Raw genomic sequence first — 22703 nt, forward strand, 5'->3', positions numbered from 1 at the left:
GACCACAGAGCTGGAGAAGACTGAGCCTTACATCCCAGCTCTCCGTTGTTTCCCTGACGTCATCAGCAAGCCAAGTAGCAATATGAAAGCTTTGAGGGGTTTTTTTTTTTTCATTTTATAATGGAAATGTTGATGAGAACTAAATCAGAACACAGGCATATGGTAGCACATGATCAAGGAGCTGGCACCTAATAAGTTCTTAATAAATTGGTGGTGATGGTGGAAGATAAAGTAAACCAGAGCAGAAAACGCAGTGCAATGTACTAGAGTCTGAAATGTTAGAGAAACGGTGCTAGATATTGTGAATTCTGGTGATTCTCTTGGTAATAAATGCCACGAGAGGAAGAATGTGTGCTTCTAAACTATGTTTCAGTTCCTTTTCCCAATTCCTAACCCATTTCTCCTCTCTCCTTCAGCAAACTATATGGAAATGGATTTGAAGAAATACAAAGCCACGCGTTCAATGGGACGACGCTAATTTCACTGTAAGTATGTGCTTATTTCCCTAGCTCATGAATAAAAATGAAGTATTACTCTGGCTACCAGATCACATTCAATCTTCAACAACCAACTCAGGGCAAAAAAATAAATAAACTTTCAAGTGGCTAGTCCTCAGTGCTTCATGTACGTTACTAGGCAACTGGTTGGCTGGAAGCCCCAGAGTACCCTGATTTCAAAGACAGATGCAGCCTCCATACATTGAAGTTGACAGTTTGTTGAAATATTCAACACACTACTTATTGCCTCCTGCACCTCACAGCTCTCCTCTGTAGCCCCCCTCGCTCGGGTTGATGGTGTGTCAGATGCAGCATATTTCAGGAGGAAATCCTTCCCCAGGACCCACTGAAAAGAAACCCGGTGACACTATTTCCCAGCCTAATCAGCTACCACAGCCCCTTCTTCAGAGACAGAGAGACCCATCCCCTCTTCCTTATGGGGAGGCAGTTCCTTTCTACAGAGTGAGAAGTTCTTTGTTTCTCTGCACTCTTCTCCAAGTCCGGCTGTAATAGCTTTAACTTGGATGGGGACAGGATGGCCCCCAAGGACTGCTCCCTTCATTGTTCTCACTCTCTTCTCTCTGTGGCTCCTCTGCCAGGGTAATATCACACCTCAAGCATGGGGCGGTACATGATCCATTACAGGTACAGGGTGACATGCCCATCACACTACAGTTGTCTGTAACAAAACCTTAGGGAAATGACAGTGTGGCTCAAGTGGTAGAGTACCAGCCTTGAACAAAAAGCTAAGGGTTAGTTCTCAAGCCCTGAGTTCAAGCCCCAGTACCAGCACACACACAAAAAAAAAAATTAAGAGAAAGAAAAAGAGAGGGAAAGAGGAAGGAAGGAAGGAAGGAAGGAAGGAAGGGAGGGAGGGAGGGAGGGAGAAATGGAGGGAGGGAAGAAAGGAAAGGAAAGGAAAGGAAAGGATGGAAGAGAGAGAGAGAGAGAGAGAGAGAGAGAGAGAGAGAGAGAAGATCTTTCAGTTTAAGCCAGGTACAAATGACTCATGCCTATAATCCTAGCTACTCAGGAGATTAAGATCTGAGGATCATGATTCAAAGCTAACCCAGGCAGAAAAGTCCATCAATCACCCTAAAGCTGGAAGTGGTGCTGTGGCTCAAGTGGGATAGCACTTGCCTTGAACTAAAGAACTCAGGAACAGCACCCAGGCCCAGAGTTCAAGCCCCACAACCAGAAAAAAAAAAAAAGTACCACAATGGCTCCAGTCAAACTAGTCAAAAATTCTATGTCCCCAGCACTTCATCGTAGCAAGAAATAGGAACCCAAGAACACAAATGTTTGCCAAGCACACCAATCAACTTCATTCATATATTCATCCAACAAATATTTATTAAGTACTCCCAACATACTAGTAACTGTATTAAATATTAGGTGTGAAGGAATTGTGTGGAAGTCTCTGCCTTCATGTGGCTCCTTTTCTACCAGAAGAGACAAAACAGATAAATTTAATAAGTAAGTAAATGTAGTAAAAGCTCGTGAGCCATACTATGAAGGACATAACCCATTACTGAGATCTGAAAGTATGGAATGAGGGATGGTCAGCTTAGGCAAGATACTTGAGGATGGCCTGATGCAGGATAGGATATTTAGGCTGAGATTACAGGATGACTAGGACTCCACCATGCAAGAGTGAGAAGTGCCTTATCCAAAGCAAGAGCAGCATATGCAAAGGTCCTGAGTGAAGAAAGAAAAGTTGGTAAGTCTCAGGAACTGAGAAGAGGTCCCTATAGCTGGAAGACCTTTGATAAGGGGAAGACTGACATGGGATGAAGCTGGAGATGGAGCAGAATCCGGTCCTGCAGGACAGAGAAGAGAGTGTTCTTCCAAACTGTGAAGCCAAGTTTTCACACAACACATTGAGCCCAGCCCCTGACACCTTCCTCATATGTAAACCTGTCCAAAGTTCTTCAGAATAATGAGAGGGAAGCTTCACATTGCCCTCAAATGGCCAACTTGCTCAGGGTGCCCAGGGAGAGGGGAACTGAACCAGAAGGCTACCTCAGATACCCACAGAGGTCTAGGATTTGGTCTCTCCCATCCCCAGAGCTCCCAAGTTAGGAGGATTTGTGGGGGTGAGGTGGGGTAGGGGTTGGGAGGTGGTTTCTCCCATTGTGTCTCAAATTAGCATCCTGTCCATGCTTCTCGCACCCCAAAGATCCCATGTCAAGAGAGAATTCTCAAAAGTGTCACTTAGGAACATAGCCTGAGTTTGCTTTATAATTTTAAACAACGTAATAGTTTAGTTACCAGTACACAGAAAGATCCGAGTTTTAAGAGGCCATCAGAAATGTTCATGAAATTGACCGATTAATGTGACCTGGCTGACCTGAGACTATTGGTTCAGAGAGCCCATCTTCAGCCCATTTGTAAATAGAACTGAAGGTAAATAAAACAAACCGAATCAGGAGCAAGAGTGATGGCAGTTTAAGAAAGAGAAACGTCTTTTGATTTTGGATTTTAAACAGCAATTGACTCTGACAACCTCATCTCTTTGAAAGTAGAAATACACCCAAGGGCTGGGGGCTGGGAGTCTGACAGGTGCATGTGATGACAGGGCTGAGGGTTTCCACGGAAGAGGCTGGGTAGCAGCAGTTCTACCCAGAGTGAGATGTAGGAGCTTTGGCAGGTTTTAAATGCCTATAATTGCCCAGCCTGCAGGGGTGACATTGGGTAATGGTGCATCTTTGCTTTGTTTTATTTGGCCATGTCACACTGTCATGATGGGATAGAAGGTTCTTGATCTCATGACTCCAATTACCACAAGAACAACAGATACATAAACACTGGACCTGCTACCCAAGGCACTCCAGAATACTCTTTGAGTCACTATCTTTGTCTTATAGAAAGAAAGTGCTCCCCCAAATGCTGGCATCCCAAACCAACGGTTATCTTTCCTAGATCTTTTGTTCACCCAGAGAAAAGCCTGTGCTTGCAGGAACCGGCATCAGAGCCCAGGCAAGGGGCTTCTCTGCAGGACCCGACTGAGCTGTTCCTGAGCCCTGTAGACTGAGCCACTTTGACCTCAAGGCCCAGAGCTCCCATTCCATCTCCCACCAGCTACGGCCCCTGTAGCCTTGGGATCCATCCATAGCCTGAAGAACAGTGGCCATCCATTCACACACCCAGAGTTTGCAGCAGTGTCCTGCCCTGGCTGGGATTCCTCCCTGCTCTCACACACTGAGAAGGAATATCACGAAGAAAGAATTGCAGATGCATTATGAAAGGGAAAGCATAGGAAAGGTTCTCCCCTAACGACTTGCAAAGTTCCGTGTGTTGGTACTGACTCTGAGACCTCCAAGGTCTCTCCCCGCAGCTGCAGATAGAAGCTGCACTTGAACCATTCAGCCTTGGCCTTGGGCAGCATTTCCCTCTTCTCTCAGCTGCCTGCTAGCAAATCACATTTCCAATGGGAGGGAGGGGGTAAATTCTTTAAGTTGCAAGACAAAGAGCTCCACCAAGTGAGAGGGAAAGTGCAAAGGAAAGGTCAGCCTGAATTCACACAGTTCATCGAGGACTAGCATGTCTTTTTCTACTGTTGCTACAGTTCCTTATCTTTTCTTACCACGCCTCCTCACTCCACACTGTACCCCCAAGTACATAGCAGAAATCAACTACACACCCGTGAATGCTGGCCCACAAGGTACAAACTCCACTAAGAAAACTGTTCTTCTCCAACAGGGAGCTAAAAGAAAACGGACGCCTGGAGAAGATGCACAACAGAGCCTTCCAAGGGGCCACAGGGCCCAGTATCTTGTGAGTACAGCATTACCACCTCCTCTCACACCCAGTGCCTCCCAACAGGCCTGTTTAGTGGCCCTGCCACATCATGCCCAGCCTGGTTTGCAGGGCACCAGCTTCTGCAGCTGGAACGGAAAGACGCAGCATACTAGGGCTGCCAAGATGAAGCACCTGTTGTGTCACAGTTGTAGAGGCTGGAAGTTCAAGGTCAAGATTTGTCTTCTGTGGGCTGGGTGGAAAGAACATGTTCCAGTTTCCAGTAATTCTTCTAGTTGTAGCAGTGTAACTGAATCTACACATGGCATTTTTTCTGGTAAAGTCAGGGGCTCTACTACCTAAGCCATATCTCCACTTCTAGCTATTCGCTGGTTATTTGGAGGTAAGAGTCTCACAGTCTTTCCTGGCCATGCTGCCCAGGCTGGCTTCAAACTGGGACCCTCAGACGTCAGACTTTTGAATAGCTAGGATTATAGGCGTGAGCCACTGGCACCAAACAAGTTTCGATTATCTAGCTAGCTAGCTAGCTAGCTATTTTTGTGCCAGTCCTGGGACTTGAACTCAGGCACTGGGTATTGTCCCTGAGCAATTTTGCTCAAGGCTAGAGCTCTACCAATCTGAGCCACAGCTCCATTTCCAGATTTCTAGTGCTTAATTGGAGGAGAAGAGTCTCATAGACTTTCCTGCCTGGGCTAACCTTTAACCACAATCCTCGTACCTCAGCCTCCTGAGTAGCTAGGCTTACAGGCATGGACTACCAGAGCCTAGCTAAATTCTCCTTTTTTATAAGAACATGGGTTTACCCTAGTCTCGTTTTTATTTAAAAAAAAAAAAAAAAAAAAAAAGCCTGTCTCCATGGGCACTGATGGCTCACACCTTTTATCCTAGCTACTCAGGAGGCTGAGATCTAAGGATTACAGTTCAAAGCCAGCCCAGGCAGGAAGGTCCGTGAAACTCTTTTTTTTTTTTTTTTTTATTGTGAAAATACTGTACAGAGGGGTTACAATTACATGGGCAAGATAATGAGTACATTTCTTATCAAGCATTGTACCTTTCTCCTTTGTTTCCCCTTCCCATCCCATCCTCCCCTACTTCCCCCCACCCAACCCTCTCCCCCCCCACACCACCAAAGTTGTAAAGTTCGTTTTAGACATAACGACTTGTATGTCACATTGTTGCAATGGGTCCACCTGTATCCCTATTTAAACGATTTGTTTTTTCCCTTCCCCTCCACAAATTATAACAACATCAAATACAGTGAAAGCAGGGGTTATACCGTGGGGAGGGACACATTTATCTCCAATTAAACACCAGAAAACCAGAAGTGGCACTGTGACTCAAGTGGTAGAGTGCTGGACTTGAACTGAAGAGCTCAGAGACAGCGCTCAAGCCCAGAGTTCAAGCCCCACAACCAACAACAACAACAACAACAAAAAAGCCTGATTCCAAATGAGATCACACCTGAAACATTAGGGGTTAAGACTTCAACACGTGAACTTGAAAAACACTAACCCAATTTCTAATAGCAAACTTAGAAGGTAGCTATCTCCCCGTGCAGGTGAAGGCCCACTGAGAATCCATTCATGAGATCCAAGGCCAGAGAATTGACTTGTCTCTGGCACTTGGCCAGACTGCTAAACTGGATGTCTGTCTGTCTCACGCTAGTATGAGGAGCAAGCCTAGCTCCCTCAGTTAATGGGGACATAGGATAAGGAAAATTAGAGGGAACAGGAAATGAAATCTGTCCTCCGCTGGTGAAGGCTTAGGACGCCTGAGATCTTACAGAAAGGAACTCAGCTGCAGGAAGAAATGCAGGGAGCAGGGCTCCAGACACTCTTCAGCATTTCCCCAGAGACCACATGACCCCTTGAGCCAGTGGTTCATGACTTCCTATTCTCGATGTCCCCTATTCAGAGTCCACCAGATGCAGAATCTTACAGGTTGGTTGAATTCCCTCCAGCCTGGCACACACTATTGGACGCTGGACAAAGAGCTGTCTCTGGCTTGGCCAGAACGTGACAAGTGAGTGTGGCGAACAAAGTCTGTGTGACAGCCTTGAAAAGCTGCTGGGTCAGCTGCTTAGAATTGACCAGGGCCACTGCGGGCACCTGGCTGACATGTCTGCACCAGTGAGGCCAGACCTAGGCCTCTTCCTTCCCAGCTAGTTGCTCTCAGGCCACCAGCAGGACTGGAATGGTGTCTAGAAGCATGCCCTTCCACCCCCAGGTTATTTCCCTCCCCCCATCCTGTAGGGATGGGCCACTGAAACTAGGAATCCATCCTCTCGCAGACAGACACTCCTTTGTAATGAGGAGCTGCCACTTCTAAGATCTAAAATGTGCCCATTCAAAAAAATAAAATAAAAGGCAATCAACTGGGCGCCACAGTGGCGCATGCCTACAACCCTGGCTACTCGGAGGGCTGAGATCTGAGGTTCACAGTTCAAAGCCAGCCTGGTCAGGAAAGTGTGAGACTCTTATCTCTAATAAGCTACTCAGAAAAAGTCAGATGTAACATTGTAGCTGAAGTGGTAGAGCACTAGCCTTGACCATAAAGAGACTTAGGGACAGCACGCAGGTCCTAAGTTCAAGCCCCAAGACTGGCAAAAAAAAAATTTTAAGGCAATATTTATCTTGTCTTTAGAGTCCTGAGCTCAATCCTTACCTAATCAGAGAGAGTAACTCTAATACAGAATGAGTTCACCAGTTACCTAACGCAATAAGGACTCATTTGTCCTCATGCCATGCTGTCAAGTTCGTCTTCCACTCATCCACTAGCCACTGATCCTTTCCCCCTTGCTGGGCACAGACTATCAGGGCGGATCACAGAGGAAGCAAAGTTCAGGGGGCAGCAGCAGCATCCATCTAGAAGATGATCATTAAATACCCATTGGCTATTCTTCCTCCTGACATTGTATGCATCCATAGTTTTCTTGGATGTTGCCTCAAGTCCAACCAGGGCATCCAGGACCTGGTTTTCGAGGCCTGAGCTTTCTGCACAGCTGTGCTGGTATGGTGGAGTGTTCCCTTGCTTTGGACAGCATTATCTCACTTGCCATTAGAGAATCTGCAATTCTTTTTTTTAATAAAATAATTTACAAATATGTATTAATCATATATATTAATGACTTCAGCAAAATATTTCAATACCTGCTTCTATGATCAAATCCATCCTCCCTTCATCTGCTGTATCTCCTCAACACTTAGGTATCATTGTCCATATAGGTTAACTACTTTGTGTGTGTGTGTGTGTGTGTGTGTGTGTGTGTGTGTGTGTGTGTGTGTGTTGGGGCTTAAACTCGGGACCTGGGCACTGTCCCTGAGTTCTTCAGCTCAAGGCTAGCACTCTACCACCTGAGCCATAGTGCCACTTCCAGCCTTTATATGGGGCTAAGGAATCAAACCCAGGGCCTCATGCAAGTGAGGCAAGCACTCTACCTCTGGGCTACCTTCCCAGCCCCTCCCTGAGCTTTTTTGCTCAAGGCTAGTGCTCTACCACTTGAGTCACAGCTCCTCCAGCTTTTTTGGTAGCTAATTGGAACCTGCAATTCTGTTTCCTAGGTAGAATAGGGCAAAGGCTGAATGGGACACAGTGGCTCTTAATGTGGTAACCAGCCTGCACTTCATGACAACCTCTTCTGCAGGGTTTGATCAATCAAAGACTGAGGAATCTGAAACCCTATTTCCCCCCTCCCCCCCCCCCCCCGCCCCAGGGTAGAAGCACAAAAGCTGATGTCACTTCAGGTGCTGCTGCCTCATAAAGCAAGCAGTTATTTCGAATCTGCTAAGTGGAAAGAGAAAGAGGGAAGGAGAAGGGAGAGAAATGCTAATGAATGTATGGCAGGTACAAGGAATTATACTCAGCCTTGAAAAGAATAATGGGGTGCCTATGAAAAAAACATACAGCGTGGCTTTTTCTTAGATTCAGGTCTTAATGAGAGTCGCTGAAATGGAGAATTAGAGGAAAAGCAAAATGGAGAACAGATCTGTCAGAAGCTGAAATGACGGGACTGTGGCGGTGGGGGGGAGGGGGAAAGGGGGGAGGGTTCATTCTCAGAATCAAATGTGTAAAATAAATAAAAAGCCTCTCTCCCCTGAACGGTTCAGGGATATTTCTTCCACTAACTTGCAGACCCTGCCAAGCCATGGGCTGGAGGCCATTCAGACACTAATTGCCACGTCCTCCTATTCTCTCAAAACACTGCCATCAAGAGAGAAATTTGCCAGTCTTCTGGATGCCACATTGACTTACCCTAGCCACTGCTGCGCTTTTAGGAATGTGCCGAAGAAAGAGTAAGTTAAAACAAAATGGGGGAGAGGGAGGGGGGAGGGGGAGCCTGCCCAGCTATGGCAGGAACTCAGATCTGAAAACCTGGTGGACTGGAGGACAGCTCCCTGCCCCTCCCTCAGTGCCCTCCTGCCAACTCTGCCATGGGGTCGCTTGCAGATAGACAAGAAAATGTCTTGTCTCATTTCCTTATAAAAACTACTGCCAAGCAGTTGATTTTCCCTGCAGCTAAAAGACCTCAGTAGCCTATTCTGAACTAATTGAATTATACTTATACCCTATTTTAGTAATTGAAAATTACTAAATAATTAATCAGCTCTAATCCTTAGCAAAGAGCATCAGTGTTTTAAAGAAGTGGAGGGAGGCAGATTCAGGAGAATAAATATTACCTAATATCTTAATCTTCCATTTAAAATGGATACAAAATATGACAGGAAGGGATTTTATTTTGTTTTGTTTTGTCAGTCATGGGGCTTGAACTCAGGGCCTGGGCACTGTCCCTCAGCTCTTCAGCTCAAGGGGAGTGCTCTACCACTTAAGCCACAGCACCACTTCCAGTTTTCTGGTTGTTAATTGGAATAAGAGTCTCATGGCCTTTCCTGCCCAGCCTGGCTTTGAACCACAATCCTCAGATCTCAGTCTCTTGAATTGATAGGATTACAGGCATGAGCCACCGGTGCCCAAGCGGAAGGTGTTTTATTTTTAAAGCTATTTCTCTCCCAATAGAAAACATCTTTTACTTCATTTGCTTAATATGCAAATGAAAAGGCACAACCTCCTGGCTGCTTTGTGCCCAGTAGAGGGCAACTTACTGAATCACAGACCTCCATATTGGGTGGCAGAGGTGGGCAAGATTTCATTCTTACAGCGTTGTTTTTCTGTTTTGATGAAGATGCACAGTTAAAAAGTACCTTTAGTAGCACTGTAACTTAAAACAAAGTAATAGTTAACTTAAAATGAGATCTATCCTGATAATGTCTATCCTTCTCTATTGTACAGCATGTTTGTTTGTTTTCACTGCCAATCTTCATATGCTCTATTGTTTCCATAATCCACTAATGTGTCACAACTCACAGCAGGGGGAGAGGGGAGGGAATACTGCCCTGAAGAGTTATTATTGTAGCCTGCAGAGATATTCTCAATCAATTAATTAGACAAGACACTGAGAAAGTAACACTTGGCTTCTGCTGTCTTTGTTTGGAATTAATCTATTTATAGCTAGTCAAGCACCTTCAATCATTTGTGCCTGTGTAGATCGACTTGATTCTACCTGAAAATTTAAAGCAAACTGAGAAGACATAACATTTATAGTGTCCAAGTCACACACTGGTAACTGAGCTTCAACTGTGAACTCAACATGTTCCAACTACTGTGCCAACTCTGAGAGGAAAAAGAAGAAAAAGACTAAGAGCTAGCTCACTATCACCCAAACCGCCTATGAGACACACACACACACACACACACACACACACACACACACACACACACACACACACACACACACACACACACACACACACACACACACACACACACACACACACACACACACACACACACACACACACACACACACCCCAAACAGGCAATATACCTAGATTATCAGATGTAATAGCAGAGTTGGGAGTAGAGAAGACTGCACTGGCCATCCAGGACTGTATAAATATTCAGGGTTTATGGAAGGCCTTCAAAAGAAAGTGAATACTGAGTCTTGGGGAAACAGTGTGAAGAAAATAAGGCCAAGAAAGACTCATTCATATGAGAACACATAGGTAAGAGACACTAGATGGTTGTCATTCGGAAAAAGTAGAGCAAGAAGACTTATGGATAGATGGAGAGAGATGAGCCAGGAAGAAGTGGACCATGGAAGGGCTCTGAGTGCTAGCTGAAGTTGTTTAGGGATAAGGAGCAATGAAGAATTTAAAGCAAGATTGGCCAAATGTACTTTTATAAAATCTCACTGCAGCAGCAATGTCAAGAGAGGGCGGATGGTGAGCAAGAGAATGAGAGAAGGATTTGAACAACATAGATGCGGGTTGATGATAAAGCTGAGTACAGACACCTACACTTTTGTGGCAAAGAGGTTGCATTTTTGTTGACATTACTGACCTTCAGTTCAAGACTTTTCTTCCCCTTGAAAGATATTACCCATCAGTATTTAAAAAACAAAAGCAAAACTAAAAAAAAAAAAAAAGGGTTTGTATAATTATGGGTCTGTATGTGAGGGGGATTGGAATGCTTGTACACACAGGTTGTCTTGACTGAAATTACAAGCTGACTCCCTAAAGCTTTTTGCTAGTGAGGATAGGGAGCCTGAAGTTAGGTCCATAGGATGTCTGTACAAACTCTCAGTTATACTCTGCTTAGATAATACATGCTGCCCAGGCAGATGAACCCCTAGAGTGCCTTCATATCCATGATTCACATTTCAAAACTGACAGAGTAGATATTTCCTGTTCACTATGAATTTGTCTATATATAATATCTCCTGTCAGTCAGATACAGAGTCAAAGCCAGCATATCATACACACACACACACACACACACACACACACACACACACACACACACACACACACGTACGTACACACACACACACACGTACGTACACACGCACACACATACACACACTATCTGACCAAGTTTAAGAACTTATGATTCTAACCCAAAATAATAAGCTGGTTAATTTTTGAGAGCCTCATAGGTCAGATAATTCTGCCATAATGGCTACCTTTCTGTTTTCATATAAAGTTATTCCTATAAGGAAATGTCTCACTGTCAAGGGAGAAGTTGAGTGACCTCAGTTTTTCCTTCCTCCTCAGTTGAAGCCCAGACTCTCACAGTGGCGCTCCTTGCTTCTAATTCTTTATTCACTTTTTAACATGCCCTAGGTTTTATACCTACAAACATACTCCCATAGGAGAGGGCAAGCCTTGTTTCATTTTCTTGTCCTTTCCAAAGTAGTTTCTGCACATAAGCAAAAGGTCTAAACTTCACACTGTATAATGTCATGTCCAGCATCTTCGAGTCCTTACACAAAGATTCACAAATAAAATTCAAAGCCATGAACTCTGAGTGGTTTAATCAAGGCCAATAAGGAGAAGAGAGTTGGTAAGGAGCAAACTGAATACACCATAAAGGTAGCTTTTAATACGCTCTGAAAAAAAAATCCATGATTCAATACAACATATTTACGTTTTTCATCTCTAGAGCCCACACAAAACACTTAGCATTCAGAAGCATTTTATCTAAGCTGGAGGCAGCTGAATAACAATTCAGAAAGCTCTACTCTCTCATCAGGAAAAAATTTCAGTTAGGACAATGGCGCAGATCACGCAAGTGCGGGGAATAGGTAAAGAACTGGGACGAACAAAGCATAAATAGACATGATCGGGTTTAAAGATGAAAAGCTCAACTGCTTTTTTTTAACATCTCTTTCAGACAGAATTTTTCATTTTCCATTTTTGAAAACTTTTCCAAACAATGTGAAAGCACAGTGAGAAAACCAAATAATGAAACCCTGTAAGTATTTTACCTGCAATGAGACTCAGGGAGTCATATCTTGTTCTGTGTGTACCGTATTATTATCAGTGCAACTATTTTCGTTTGCTAAATGTCTTGGTTAGAGAAAATGTTTGTAAAGATACCTTTTAAATAGTTTAAAATGGGAATTTTATTCCTTGTGACAGCTAGTTGGCCAGGTGTCTCAACTGTTAAAAAAAAAAAAAAAAAAAAAAGCAGAGCAAAACAAAAGCCTCTCTTAAAAAGTACTTGTGTTCACTCTATAATTGCATTAAATTCTCAAAAATGCAGTTTTATTTGCAGGCACATGGAAGTCACCAAACACTGGTCTAAATGATGCCTTCATATGTAGGAATGTTCACTAGCCATATAACCAACTGTCCACAAAGATTAAATTATTGCAGACATAGCTTCCAGAAGTAGCTATTTCAATTCAAAAAGACGTAGGCCTCCCTGACCACTGTGTTCCCAAGCCTAAAGGTAATCTTAATACCATCACTACCATCGACTGCATTGAAGCTACATTTCTATTCTACTGACTGATTTTTAACATTTTTCCTAGTTTAAATGCTGACTACCTTGGCATTTCACTTACTTTCCACTGGAAAAGAGCATGCCTCAAAAGACAAGCCCAGAGTCCCTGTGCCACAGTTACTGAGACTGAGAAATTTTATTATTCCTCCCAGGTGTCCTTAAGACTACAAAAGCAGATTCCAGTCTAACATACCTTGTCAGTGTCTGTCTGTCTCTCTCTTTCTCTCTCTCTACTATACAGAGGTAACGGGGTTATAGGAGAAGGACCTAGGACTTTGGGGTTCCTCAGAGTGAGATAGGAATCCTTGGCACACTGCAACACAGGGTGCAGTATTTACTTTTTGAAGGATAATAGTTCTGGATGAGCATTATCCTTTTTAAGGCTCCGCTCCTCATCAGTAAAGAATAGCAGAAATTTCCCCTGGCTTTCAGAGCCATGGGAGTGGAAGGAGCTGCTAATGTACAGTAACACACAGGGTGGTATTCTGCTTTCTCTCTGCCTTTTCTTTCATTTAGGTCTGCCCCTATCTGCCCCCAGTATTCCTTTTCCCACTCTTCCTTCTGTTCCATATCAGTTCCCTTCCACAGAACTCTTTTACAATCATGTGGCTTTCTGCTCATCCACAGGAAACCACTTCAGGGTAGAGTCAATGGCAGCACCAAGGGTGGTTTGAGTTTCTTCTCCTGTAATCCAGCCTTCCAAGTGAGTGGACAACTTTGAGTGTTACAATAACACTGCTTTAAGACAAGTCTCCTAGCATCCAGTATCCCCCTAAACTAATACATGATCTAAGTGAGATGGATCCTTGTGAAAATATGCTTATGATAAAGCCCCTACCTCCTACTTCCCACCATTTTGAGCCATTTTGATTCCCTGGAGTTCAGAACTTCTCAAGCTGGCCAAGCCTGACTTGTTCTTCCCAAGGTAACACAATATTCTCACGGCTTTGGCTGATCGCAGAGGCCTCCTAAAATCCCCATGTCTTCTCTTTCCTTTGTAATTGTCACTGGAGTGTGGAGCTGCTGCTTCTGTTTTCTCTGACTCCACATTAGTGAGCCCAGTGAGTCCATTCACACTCCTTGTCTCAGCCTCCAGCACTAAAGACAGCTCGTGCCGGGCTTTGTCAATAGGCATGATGCTGCCCTCAGGAACAGCCGGAGACACAAATGTAAGTAGCAGCAGGTGGGTTTTTGGTCTATAGACAAAGCACCAAGGAAAATAATTGCCAAACACAGGCCTGGTAGGGTAAAAGACGCAAGGGCAAAAAACCAAGAAAGGACAGGAGAGGGAACATGGTTGGCCTCTTACTTAAATTTATTCAAAAATACTGGTAGAGATTTTAGAAGTTTAAATGAGTGCCCCAAGAAGCTGAAGTAGCTTTCATAAGGAAAAAGGAGTAAAAGAAATCAGAGCCGCAAGAGTTAGAATGTTTTTAATTTGGTTTTTTGCCTATTATCTTATATGAGTCATCCAGACAGACCACTCTAGAATGCAGGTTCCTGAGCTCTGTCCCTAGAGATTTGGATTCCAGAGTTGAAGTCAGGGATCTGCAGCCGTTAGGCAAACACCCTGGTGATTCTGATATAGGTAGTTCAAGGATCACCCTTAGAAAAACACTGCCTGAATGATGATAAAGGAAAATAAAGATCTCTGGGTTATAGATATGCTGCTATAGTCTGGCTGAGAGACCTTGGACAAGTCACTTTCTTCTTGCATCTTGGTTTCCTGTCTAATAAAATGAGGGGTCAATCAGATGCTGAAAGCATGTATTTTCTTTATTAGATCTTTATAACTATCTTCTCTCTTTGGAAATTAAAAATGCATAATTATATTGATGTCTGTGAATAAGAAGACCAACAATGTTCTTCCACAAGAAGATCCAATAATAAAACAGTGGGATTCCTATACCACCCTCTGCATATAATAGCAGATTTTCTCCAAATCCAAACCAGTTTCTATGCTACTATCACATCATTTTGAAGGATCAGTCACAGACTTCTGAGGGGGGAAGGGGAGGTTGTTCTGTTTTGTTTTTTAATCTGTGCTTTCCTCTCAGTATGGTAATCCTCAAATTATTATTGCATCTCCTCAATGAATTATATACACACTTACTATTACAGTAAGGAGACCTTATGGTGAAATCCATATTTACAATGGCCTTGACAGAAAATTATGCCATTTCCTCAGCTCTCAATGTTCTATTAGCAGAGTATAAGAAAAACAAATTGTTGAGACAACTGTATTGGGTGTTAACGCTCCTTGTCTCTGAATCCTATGAGTTCATTCCGGAGCGAGAATCATCTTGGTTTATATTTATTTACCCCCTAAATATTCGTTGAATCAATACTCTGAGGCAAAACTGGGCTAAGCACTATAGTTTCAGAAATAAGGCCTTGTCCTTTTCTTCACGAACTAAGAGACTACTAAACAGACAGACATTCATCATCGCTTAATTGTACATGCTTTGATAACTGCACTAATACTAAGGCAGCTCTAGCTGAGAAAATAATAAATCCCTTGAGGAGTAACATCAAGAAAGGCTTCATGAGAGACTCCTCTCAAGATGATGGAGAAGTCGCAGGAGAGATGAGCAGAAGGAGAAACTTTCCAGAGAAGCAGGCAAAACCAAGGTCAAGGAGGGCCTCTGAGATTCATTTTTTAAACTGTGGATTTTATCGTATTGTCAGTGTGCCCTGAGTAAGCCAGAATGGGGGGAGGACTAACACTGGGAAAAGGATGTCAAAGAAAACTAATGGCTCCACACAAAAGACACAAAGGTCAACTCATGAAGTAGTAGTGGAAGTAATCAAATGAAGTGACTGTTCATTAGGAACAGTCTCTGTCTACTATGACAAGAGTATTTTTGCCACTTCTTCCTGTTATCCTTGAACTCTCTTCCCTTACCCCTAGGTTTCTAGTAATATGCTCTGGGTTTCTGGTTAGCACTTGGGTTATTCTATTTCCTAGGTGCAAACAAGTCCATCAATAGCTGCTGATCCTACAATCCTTCCAATTGCATTTCTGTGCTATGACAAAACAGCTTGGTAGCAATTTGGTTAGTAACTGAGATAAATTGCTAAGAAAATGCCAAGAAGGATTCTTTTTAGCCAGTATATATTATGACTTTGTTTGCCAGACAAACCATCCTCTGGAAAATGTTTGGTTAAGTCTTTGAATCAATGTAGTAGATATTCATTAGAGAGTCTAAATAGCTTTCATTTCCTTCCTTAAGGAACTCCACCAAATCAGATAATTTGACAAATAAATGTAAAGCTGGGGCGATAGTGGCTTTGTTCTTTCTCTCGCTCTCCCTACCTAAAAGCACACTGAGAAGTTGGATGCTGATGGTTCATGCCTGTAATCCTAACGACTCAGGAGACTGCTATCTGACAGCAAGTTAAAGCCAGCTGGGGCAAAAAGTTCAGGAGACTCTTATCTCCAATTAACCAGCAAAAAGCCAGAAGTGGAGGTGTGGGCTTTAAGTGCTGGAGGACCAGCCTTGAGTAGAAAAGCCAAAGGAGAGCTATAATCCTGAGTTCAAGATCGGTACTAGCGCAAAAAAGAAAAACCACTAAGCTTGTTCTTGAATTAGATTCTCAGAATCTTAGGAAATCTCTTAAGTTTACATCAAGCCAATGTTCTTCTTCCAGTTACTCTGCCATCTTTGCTGAGAATGAACTCAGTGGCTGGGACTATGACTATAGTTTCTGCTCTCCCAAGATCCTCCGCTGTGCACCCGAACCCGATGCTTTCAATCCCTGTGAAGATATCATGGGCTATGATTTCCTCAGGGTCTTGATCTGGCTGATTAATATCCTCGCCATCATGGGAAACGTGACTGTCCTCTTTGTCCTCCTCACGAGTCGTTATAAACTGACCGTGCCCCGCTTCCTAATGTGCAACCTGTCCTTTGCAGACTTTTGTATGGGGCTCTACCTGCTGCTCATTGCCTGGGTTGATTCCCAGACCAAAGGCCAGTACTATAACCATGCCATCGACTGGCAGACGGGAAGTGGGTGCAGTGCCGCTGGCTTTTTCACTGTCTTTGCGAGTGAACTTTCTGTCTACACCCTTACGATCATCACCCTGGAGAGATGGCATACCATCACCTATGCTGTTCAGTTGGACCAGAAGCTGCGACTGAGACACGCCATCCCCATCATGCTGGGAGGATGGCTCTTTTCCACTCTGATTGCTGTGTTGCCCCTTGTAGGCGTCAGCAGTTACATGAAGGTCAGCATTTGCCTCCCCATGGATGTGGAGACCACGGTCTCCCAAGTCTACATCCTAACCATCCTCATACTCAACGTGGGGGCCTTCGTTGTCATTTGTGCTTGCTACATCAAAATTTATTTTGCAGTTCAAAATCCAGAGCTGATGGCCACCCACAAAGACACAAAGATCGCTAAGAAAATGGCGGTCCTTATCTTCACTGACTTCACCTGCATGGCCCCTATCTCCTTCTTTGCCATCTCGGCTGCTTTCAAAGTGCCCCTTATCACAGTCACCAACTCCAAAGTTCTCCTGGTTCTTTTTTACCCTGTCAATTCTTGTGCCAACCCATTTCTGTATGCAATTTTCACAAAGGCGTTCCGAAGAGATTTCTTTCTGTTGCTGAGCAAATTTGGTTGCTGTAAACGTCGGGCTGAACTTTATAGAAGGAAAGAATGTTCTGCTTATACCTCCAACTGCAAGAATGGCCCCACAGGATCAAAGAAGACTTCTCCAGCCACCTTAAAGTTGTCGCCATTACACTGTCAATATGCAGCGGTCCTAGACAAGACTTGTTGTCAACAGTGTTAACTACTAATAGAAGTAACTGTATTATTGAATTCTAAATTTATTGAAGCTACAAAACAAACTACCTGAACCAGTAACTTTAACATAAATACTTGGTTTTAGGAAATCGTTTATTCTTCGGCACCTGGGGCAAGAGACTTTTTAACCTCGTTCAATGTGAGGTTCATAACCAGGGCCAGTAAGAACCTTCTGTCATTGATGCATGATGACACAAATTTCAGAAGACAAGATTGCTTAGAAATTTTTGTAACAATTTTGAGAGTACTTTTTTTTGTCAGTTGTGGAGCCTGAACTCTGGGCCTGAACGCTGTCCTTAGCTCTTCAGTTCAAGGCTAGCGCTCTACCACTTGAGCCACAGCACCACTTCCAGCATTTCCTGCTTATGTGGTGCTGAGGAATCAAAGCCAGGGCCTCATACATGCAAGGCAAGCACTCTACCACTAAGCCACCTTCCCAGCCCCCTTGAGAGTACTTTTTGTTTAATCTAATGTGATGCTTTTCAAGTCTTTGAACTCTTTCCTTTTCCTAATTTTTATTGCACTCATTAGCTCATAACAGACTGGGATTTTTTTTTGTCAGTCATGCGGCTTGAACTCAGGGCCTCGGACCTCCCTGAACTCTTTTGTTTAAGGCTAGCACTCTACCACTTTAAGCCACAGCTCCACTTCTGGTTTTCTGATGTTTAATTGGAGATAACAGTCTCATGGGGACTTTCTTGCTCAGGTTGGCTTTTAACTTCGATCCTCCAATCTCGGCCTCCTGAGTAGTTAGGATTACTGGCATGAGCCACCAGCACCTGGCTCAGATTGGAAATTTTAAGTACTTTTTTTTCCTCAGATAGCTTGAGAAATACACTCAAGATATGTGCTGTGCAATCTGGTAGCCACTGGCCATGTGTGGTCAAATTGAATAAAACAAAACCTTGTAGCTTCTTAGTTGCACTAGTTTATACATGTGACTAGTACAAACACTTCCATTGCTATAGAGTTCTATTTGGCAGCACTATTCTAAACACGTGTCTATTTCCCACATGATCTACATGGACCTGAACAAGCTGCATTCTTCAAAATCTAAACTTCTAACAGCACGTTTCAGCCTGTTTGGTGTTTCTCCTCTAAAGAGCAATGAAATATTAAATTGTAGAGGGTACACTCATGCGTAGGAACCCTGTCTCTGTCCATTTCATTTCCCCATTTCCTACCTCAGGATCCTGGCAATAATACACATCAAATGTGCTGACCTATTTGAAGTTATGAACTCTATAAAAAAATTCTAGGGCACTATATTTTCAAGTCAAAGAAAATGGTCAAATATTGTAAAGAATTATTTCTATCCATTTCACATTATTGAAAAGTGCATTTAATCTTTTCTAGGAAATATTTTTGTGTATGAGTGCCAGTACTGGGGCTTGAACTTTGCTCTAGGTTGGTAGTCTATCGCTTGAGTAACAGCTCCATTGCCAGCTTTTTGCTGGTTAATTGGAGATAAAAGTCTAACAGTCTGTTTTGCTCAAGCTGGCTCCAAAGAGCAATCATCAATTCTCAGCCTTCTGTGTATCTAGGATTACAAGTGTGAGCCACCAGCATCAAGCTGAAGTATTTTTAGCTGTTCAAATTGGTTCTTGTGGGAAAACAAAACTATGGTTCAAACTGCAGTGTTTTGTTTTCTCCTTTTTAAAAATAATTTTTATTGAAAGTTCATTATATGCCAAACATATTGGTAACTGCATTATGTAATTTTATCTAGTGAATACTCATAAAACTCTATAATGTACATGTTATTTGTTTGGTATAAGAAATGAAAACTTACTCCAATTGCTAAAGCTGCCAACCAAAATGAATAAAAGATTCAACTCAAGAGGATTCAAACTCAAAGCTTTGCTTCGGGATCTCAGCCTCTTATTCACTGTTTTGCTGACTCCTATAATATTAATCAGTTATCCAAGGTTTATTATGCATTCAAATTCTTTAAATTTCCCTAATGATTTGTAATGGATATTTTCAAATGTATATAAAGGAAGTTGGCACACATAATGATCTTTATTTTTGTAGATCATAATTGAGGTTTCAATAGAAATAGTCAGAGGTCATTGTCTCCCTCAATCCCACACCCTTCTATCAATAAAACCTACTATTTGAATTGCCTTCCAAGCCAATTCTTTGTTTTGTATTTCCACTGCCACACCTACATCTCAGAGCCCCTCACTCCTGAACTGCTCATTTTTATTCACATCTGGGCTTTCCCATGTCCACACTCTTACATGCGCTATCACTGACTAATCTTCCTAAAATCCTGTTTCATTATTTGCCCACACAAAATGCCTGAGCAGTTTCTCAGTACCTATAAACTTAAACTTCCACTCCCAGGCAAACATTCAGAGAGCTACAGAGCCCATCCTTTATAACCACTCATTTTTATTCCTGTTGTTTTTCTATATGAAAAAAACTGCCCCCATTTCTTCTCCCTAGTCATGCTTTATGTATTTCCATACCGGGACCCACACCATTCTTGAATAACTTGTCCCTTACCTGTGATTTTTTCCATCTTAAGGTCCCAGCTACAAGTCTGCCTTTTTTGTAAATCAAACTTTCCTTAATGTACTCCCTCCCTTGTTGACTATTGTTAAGGTATCTCTTTACATGAAATACAGTAGGCTGTAACTAATCAATATATATCCCACAATAGTCTCTCTTTGGACTTCAACATTTATCAGTACCACTCATTTGTCCTTTCCCTATACTAGGGTATTATTAGTAACCTTTACAATAAAACTGTCCTTGTGAGAAGTAATTCCCATATGAGACAGCCTTGTTAATAGGATGTGTGTTCTGATTCTCTATAATACTTCAAAACTAAGTCATAAAAAATACAGATGCCTAATGAATTCATATTTCTGTCTTGTATTTTTTTCACCATTCTTGATATTAATATAAGATACCAGTCTTGATATTAATATAAGATACCAGTCTTGGAATAACTTGTCTAAATGTACAAGGTAATTTTTAAAAGATGTTAGTATTTATTCTTCATTTATTACATTTGTTTTAAGGGAGGGGGCTTGGTTTTGGCTTTCTCAAAAACATATTATGTCCACACATAAAGTAAGAATCTCTTACTAAGATGTCAATAAATGTGTTCATAACGTCTACTGCATTTTTTAAATAATAGACCAATGGGTCTATCATGACTTTTTTCCCTGGTGATAAAATGTGCTACACAAAAAAGATGTATATAATAGTATTTGTAGTATTCTATTTTTTAAACACGGTGAAATGTGTTTAAAAAATAGAATAGAAAGCTAAGTAAGATTTTAACGTTCATGAGAAAGAAAGGGGAAAGGAATTTGAGGAACAACTATTACTACTTCCTCCATGAACTTCCCCCATGCACACAAACCTTATTTCCCAGGTAAGTATATCCTGCCAATAAATCAAGTCCTCAATTTATAAGAAGCATCACCTAGTGCAAGTACAGAGTGACCAGGCGAAACTGGGAAGGAGAAAACAGAGACTAGGAACCATACTCCTCAGCTCTGAAGAAGGTACATTTCAGAGTCAGACACAGTAAGTGCCTTTTGTTGTCCACCTAGAAAAAGAGAAATGCCACTGTAGAGCAATAACTGCACAGCTCCCTGGAATTCTCAAGAACCAGATCAGGATCTCAAGCAGCAGTGGTCATAGGGAAAGGCCATCCCTGGGAAGATAAAGAGAACATAGCAGAGAACTTGGGTGGAGGACCAGCCTACTCACTAGGACTACCTGAATCCTCACAAGGTGTCCAACTTTAGGCCAAAGGCAATATCTGACCTTCAAGGCCCAGAAGAGATTCATCTAGATTTTGAAAAGATAGGCCAAAAGCTGAGTCCCTTCAGTAGGATAAATCACACTCTCCATGTAAAGCTGCTTAGTGAAAAGAAGTAGGGAATTTGCCCCAGTCCAAGGAAGATCCAGATAGTGAATTCTTAGGAAGCTTTTGTAAACCAGTACCCACTCATCTTTTGGTTTTGTGCCAGTTGTGATCCCAAAGAACACTATTCAGGCCTGAAGCTAGAGCTCCTAGACCTAGAGACCCCACTTGTTAAGGGGAGTAAAGTAATGGGGAAAATGTCCCTTTAGGGAATTGAGCATTACTAAGGGAGAAAGTATTATAGAAGAGCTCACTGAGATATTAATTTGCTTTTGATTTTATTATTGCAGTAAAATGAGGGCCATTTGTGTTTTATGTGTTTTTTTTTCTCTTCCTGATTTGAAAGACGGTGTTCCAAACCTCTTTACTCAACTGAAGACAGTCTGGCCAAAGTAGAAGGAAGGGGGTGGAGGGAAGAAGAGGGGAGGAGGAGGGCAGGAAGAAGACTTGAGATTGACCCCAAGGCCTTGTACATGGTAGGCAAGCACTCTACCTCTTGAGGCATCCCAAGCTCCAGGAATAATCTCTTCTTGGTTTTTGCTTTTAAAAACTTAAACTGGAAGGAGGGAGAAATGTCTCTGTCATAGGAAAAAAGAAAAATCAGATATTACACTAAAGAGTTGGCAGAGGCAGTAAATGGTGCTGGCAAAACTGGTTAACTACATGTAGAAAACTAAAGCTAGATCCTTATATATCACCCTGCACCAGAATCAACTCCAAATGGATCAAAGACCTTGAACTCAAAGCAGACACTCTGAAAACATTACAGGATGGAATAGGAGAAACCCTGGGTCTCCTTGGCTCAGGCCGAAATTTTCTGAATAGAGACCCGGAAACACAACAAATCAAAGAAAGGTTGGACAAATGGGATTGTATAAGGTTGCAGAGCTTCTGCAGGGCAAATGACATAGCTAGCAAGATCAATAGAAAGCCCACGGACTGGGAGAAGATCTTTACTAGCCATACAACGGACAAGGGTCTCATATCTAAAATATACTTGGAACTCAAAAAATTAAACCACCCAACAACAAATCCTCAAAGAAACAACTGCCCAATAACTAAGTGGGTGAAAGACTTAAAGAGAAGCTTCTCTGAAGAAGAAAGAAGGATGGCTAATAGACACATGAAGAAATGTTCAACATCCCTAGCCATAAAAGAAATGCAAATCAAAACAACATTGAGATATCACCTCACTCCAGTTAGAACAGCAAAAATCAAGAACTCTAACAACAACAGATGCTGGAGGGGATGTGGACAGAAAGGAACCTTACTTCATTGTTGGTGGGAATGTAAACTTGTTCAACCACTTTGGAAAGCAGTATGGAGGTTCCTCAAAAGACTTCACATAGAACTCCCCTATAACCCAGCAATCCCACTTTTGGGCATTTACCCAAATG

At 42.5% G+C, this 22703-nt stretch overlaps 1 protein-coding gene across 1 annotated transcript in view; it reads left to right on the forward strand.

Annotated features, from left to right (window-relative positions):
* Positions 1-17403, forward strand: part of Lhcgr (luteinizing hormone/choriogonadotropin receptor) — a 58054-nt gene extending 40651 nt beyond the window's left edge. The window contains exons 7-11 of the mRNA XM_042675521.1: positions 417-485; positions 4200-4274; positions 8363-8548; positions 11985-12065; positions 16251-17403. Coding sequence (XP_042531455.1) covers positions 417-485; positions 4200-4274; positions 8363-8548; positions 11985-12065; positions 16251-17403 — 1564 coding nt within the window. The remainder of the gene's footprint in view (positions 1-416; positions 486-4199; positions 4275-8362; positions 8549-11984; positions 12066-16250) is intronic.
* Positions 17404-22703: the final 5300 nt, after the last annotated feature.

Source organism: Dipodomys spectabilis, unplaced genomic scaffold, assembly GCF_019054845.1.
Source record: "Dipodomys spectabilis isolate Male_0828 unplaced genomic scaffold, ASM1905484v1 ptg000026l, whole genome shotgun sequence".
Taxonomy (NCBI): Eukaryota; Metazoa; Chordata; class Mammalia; order Rodentia; family Heteromyidae; genus Dipodomys; species Dipodomys spectabilis.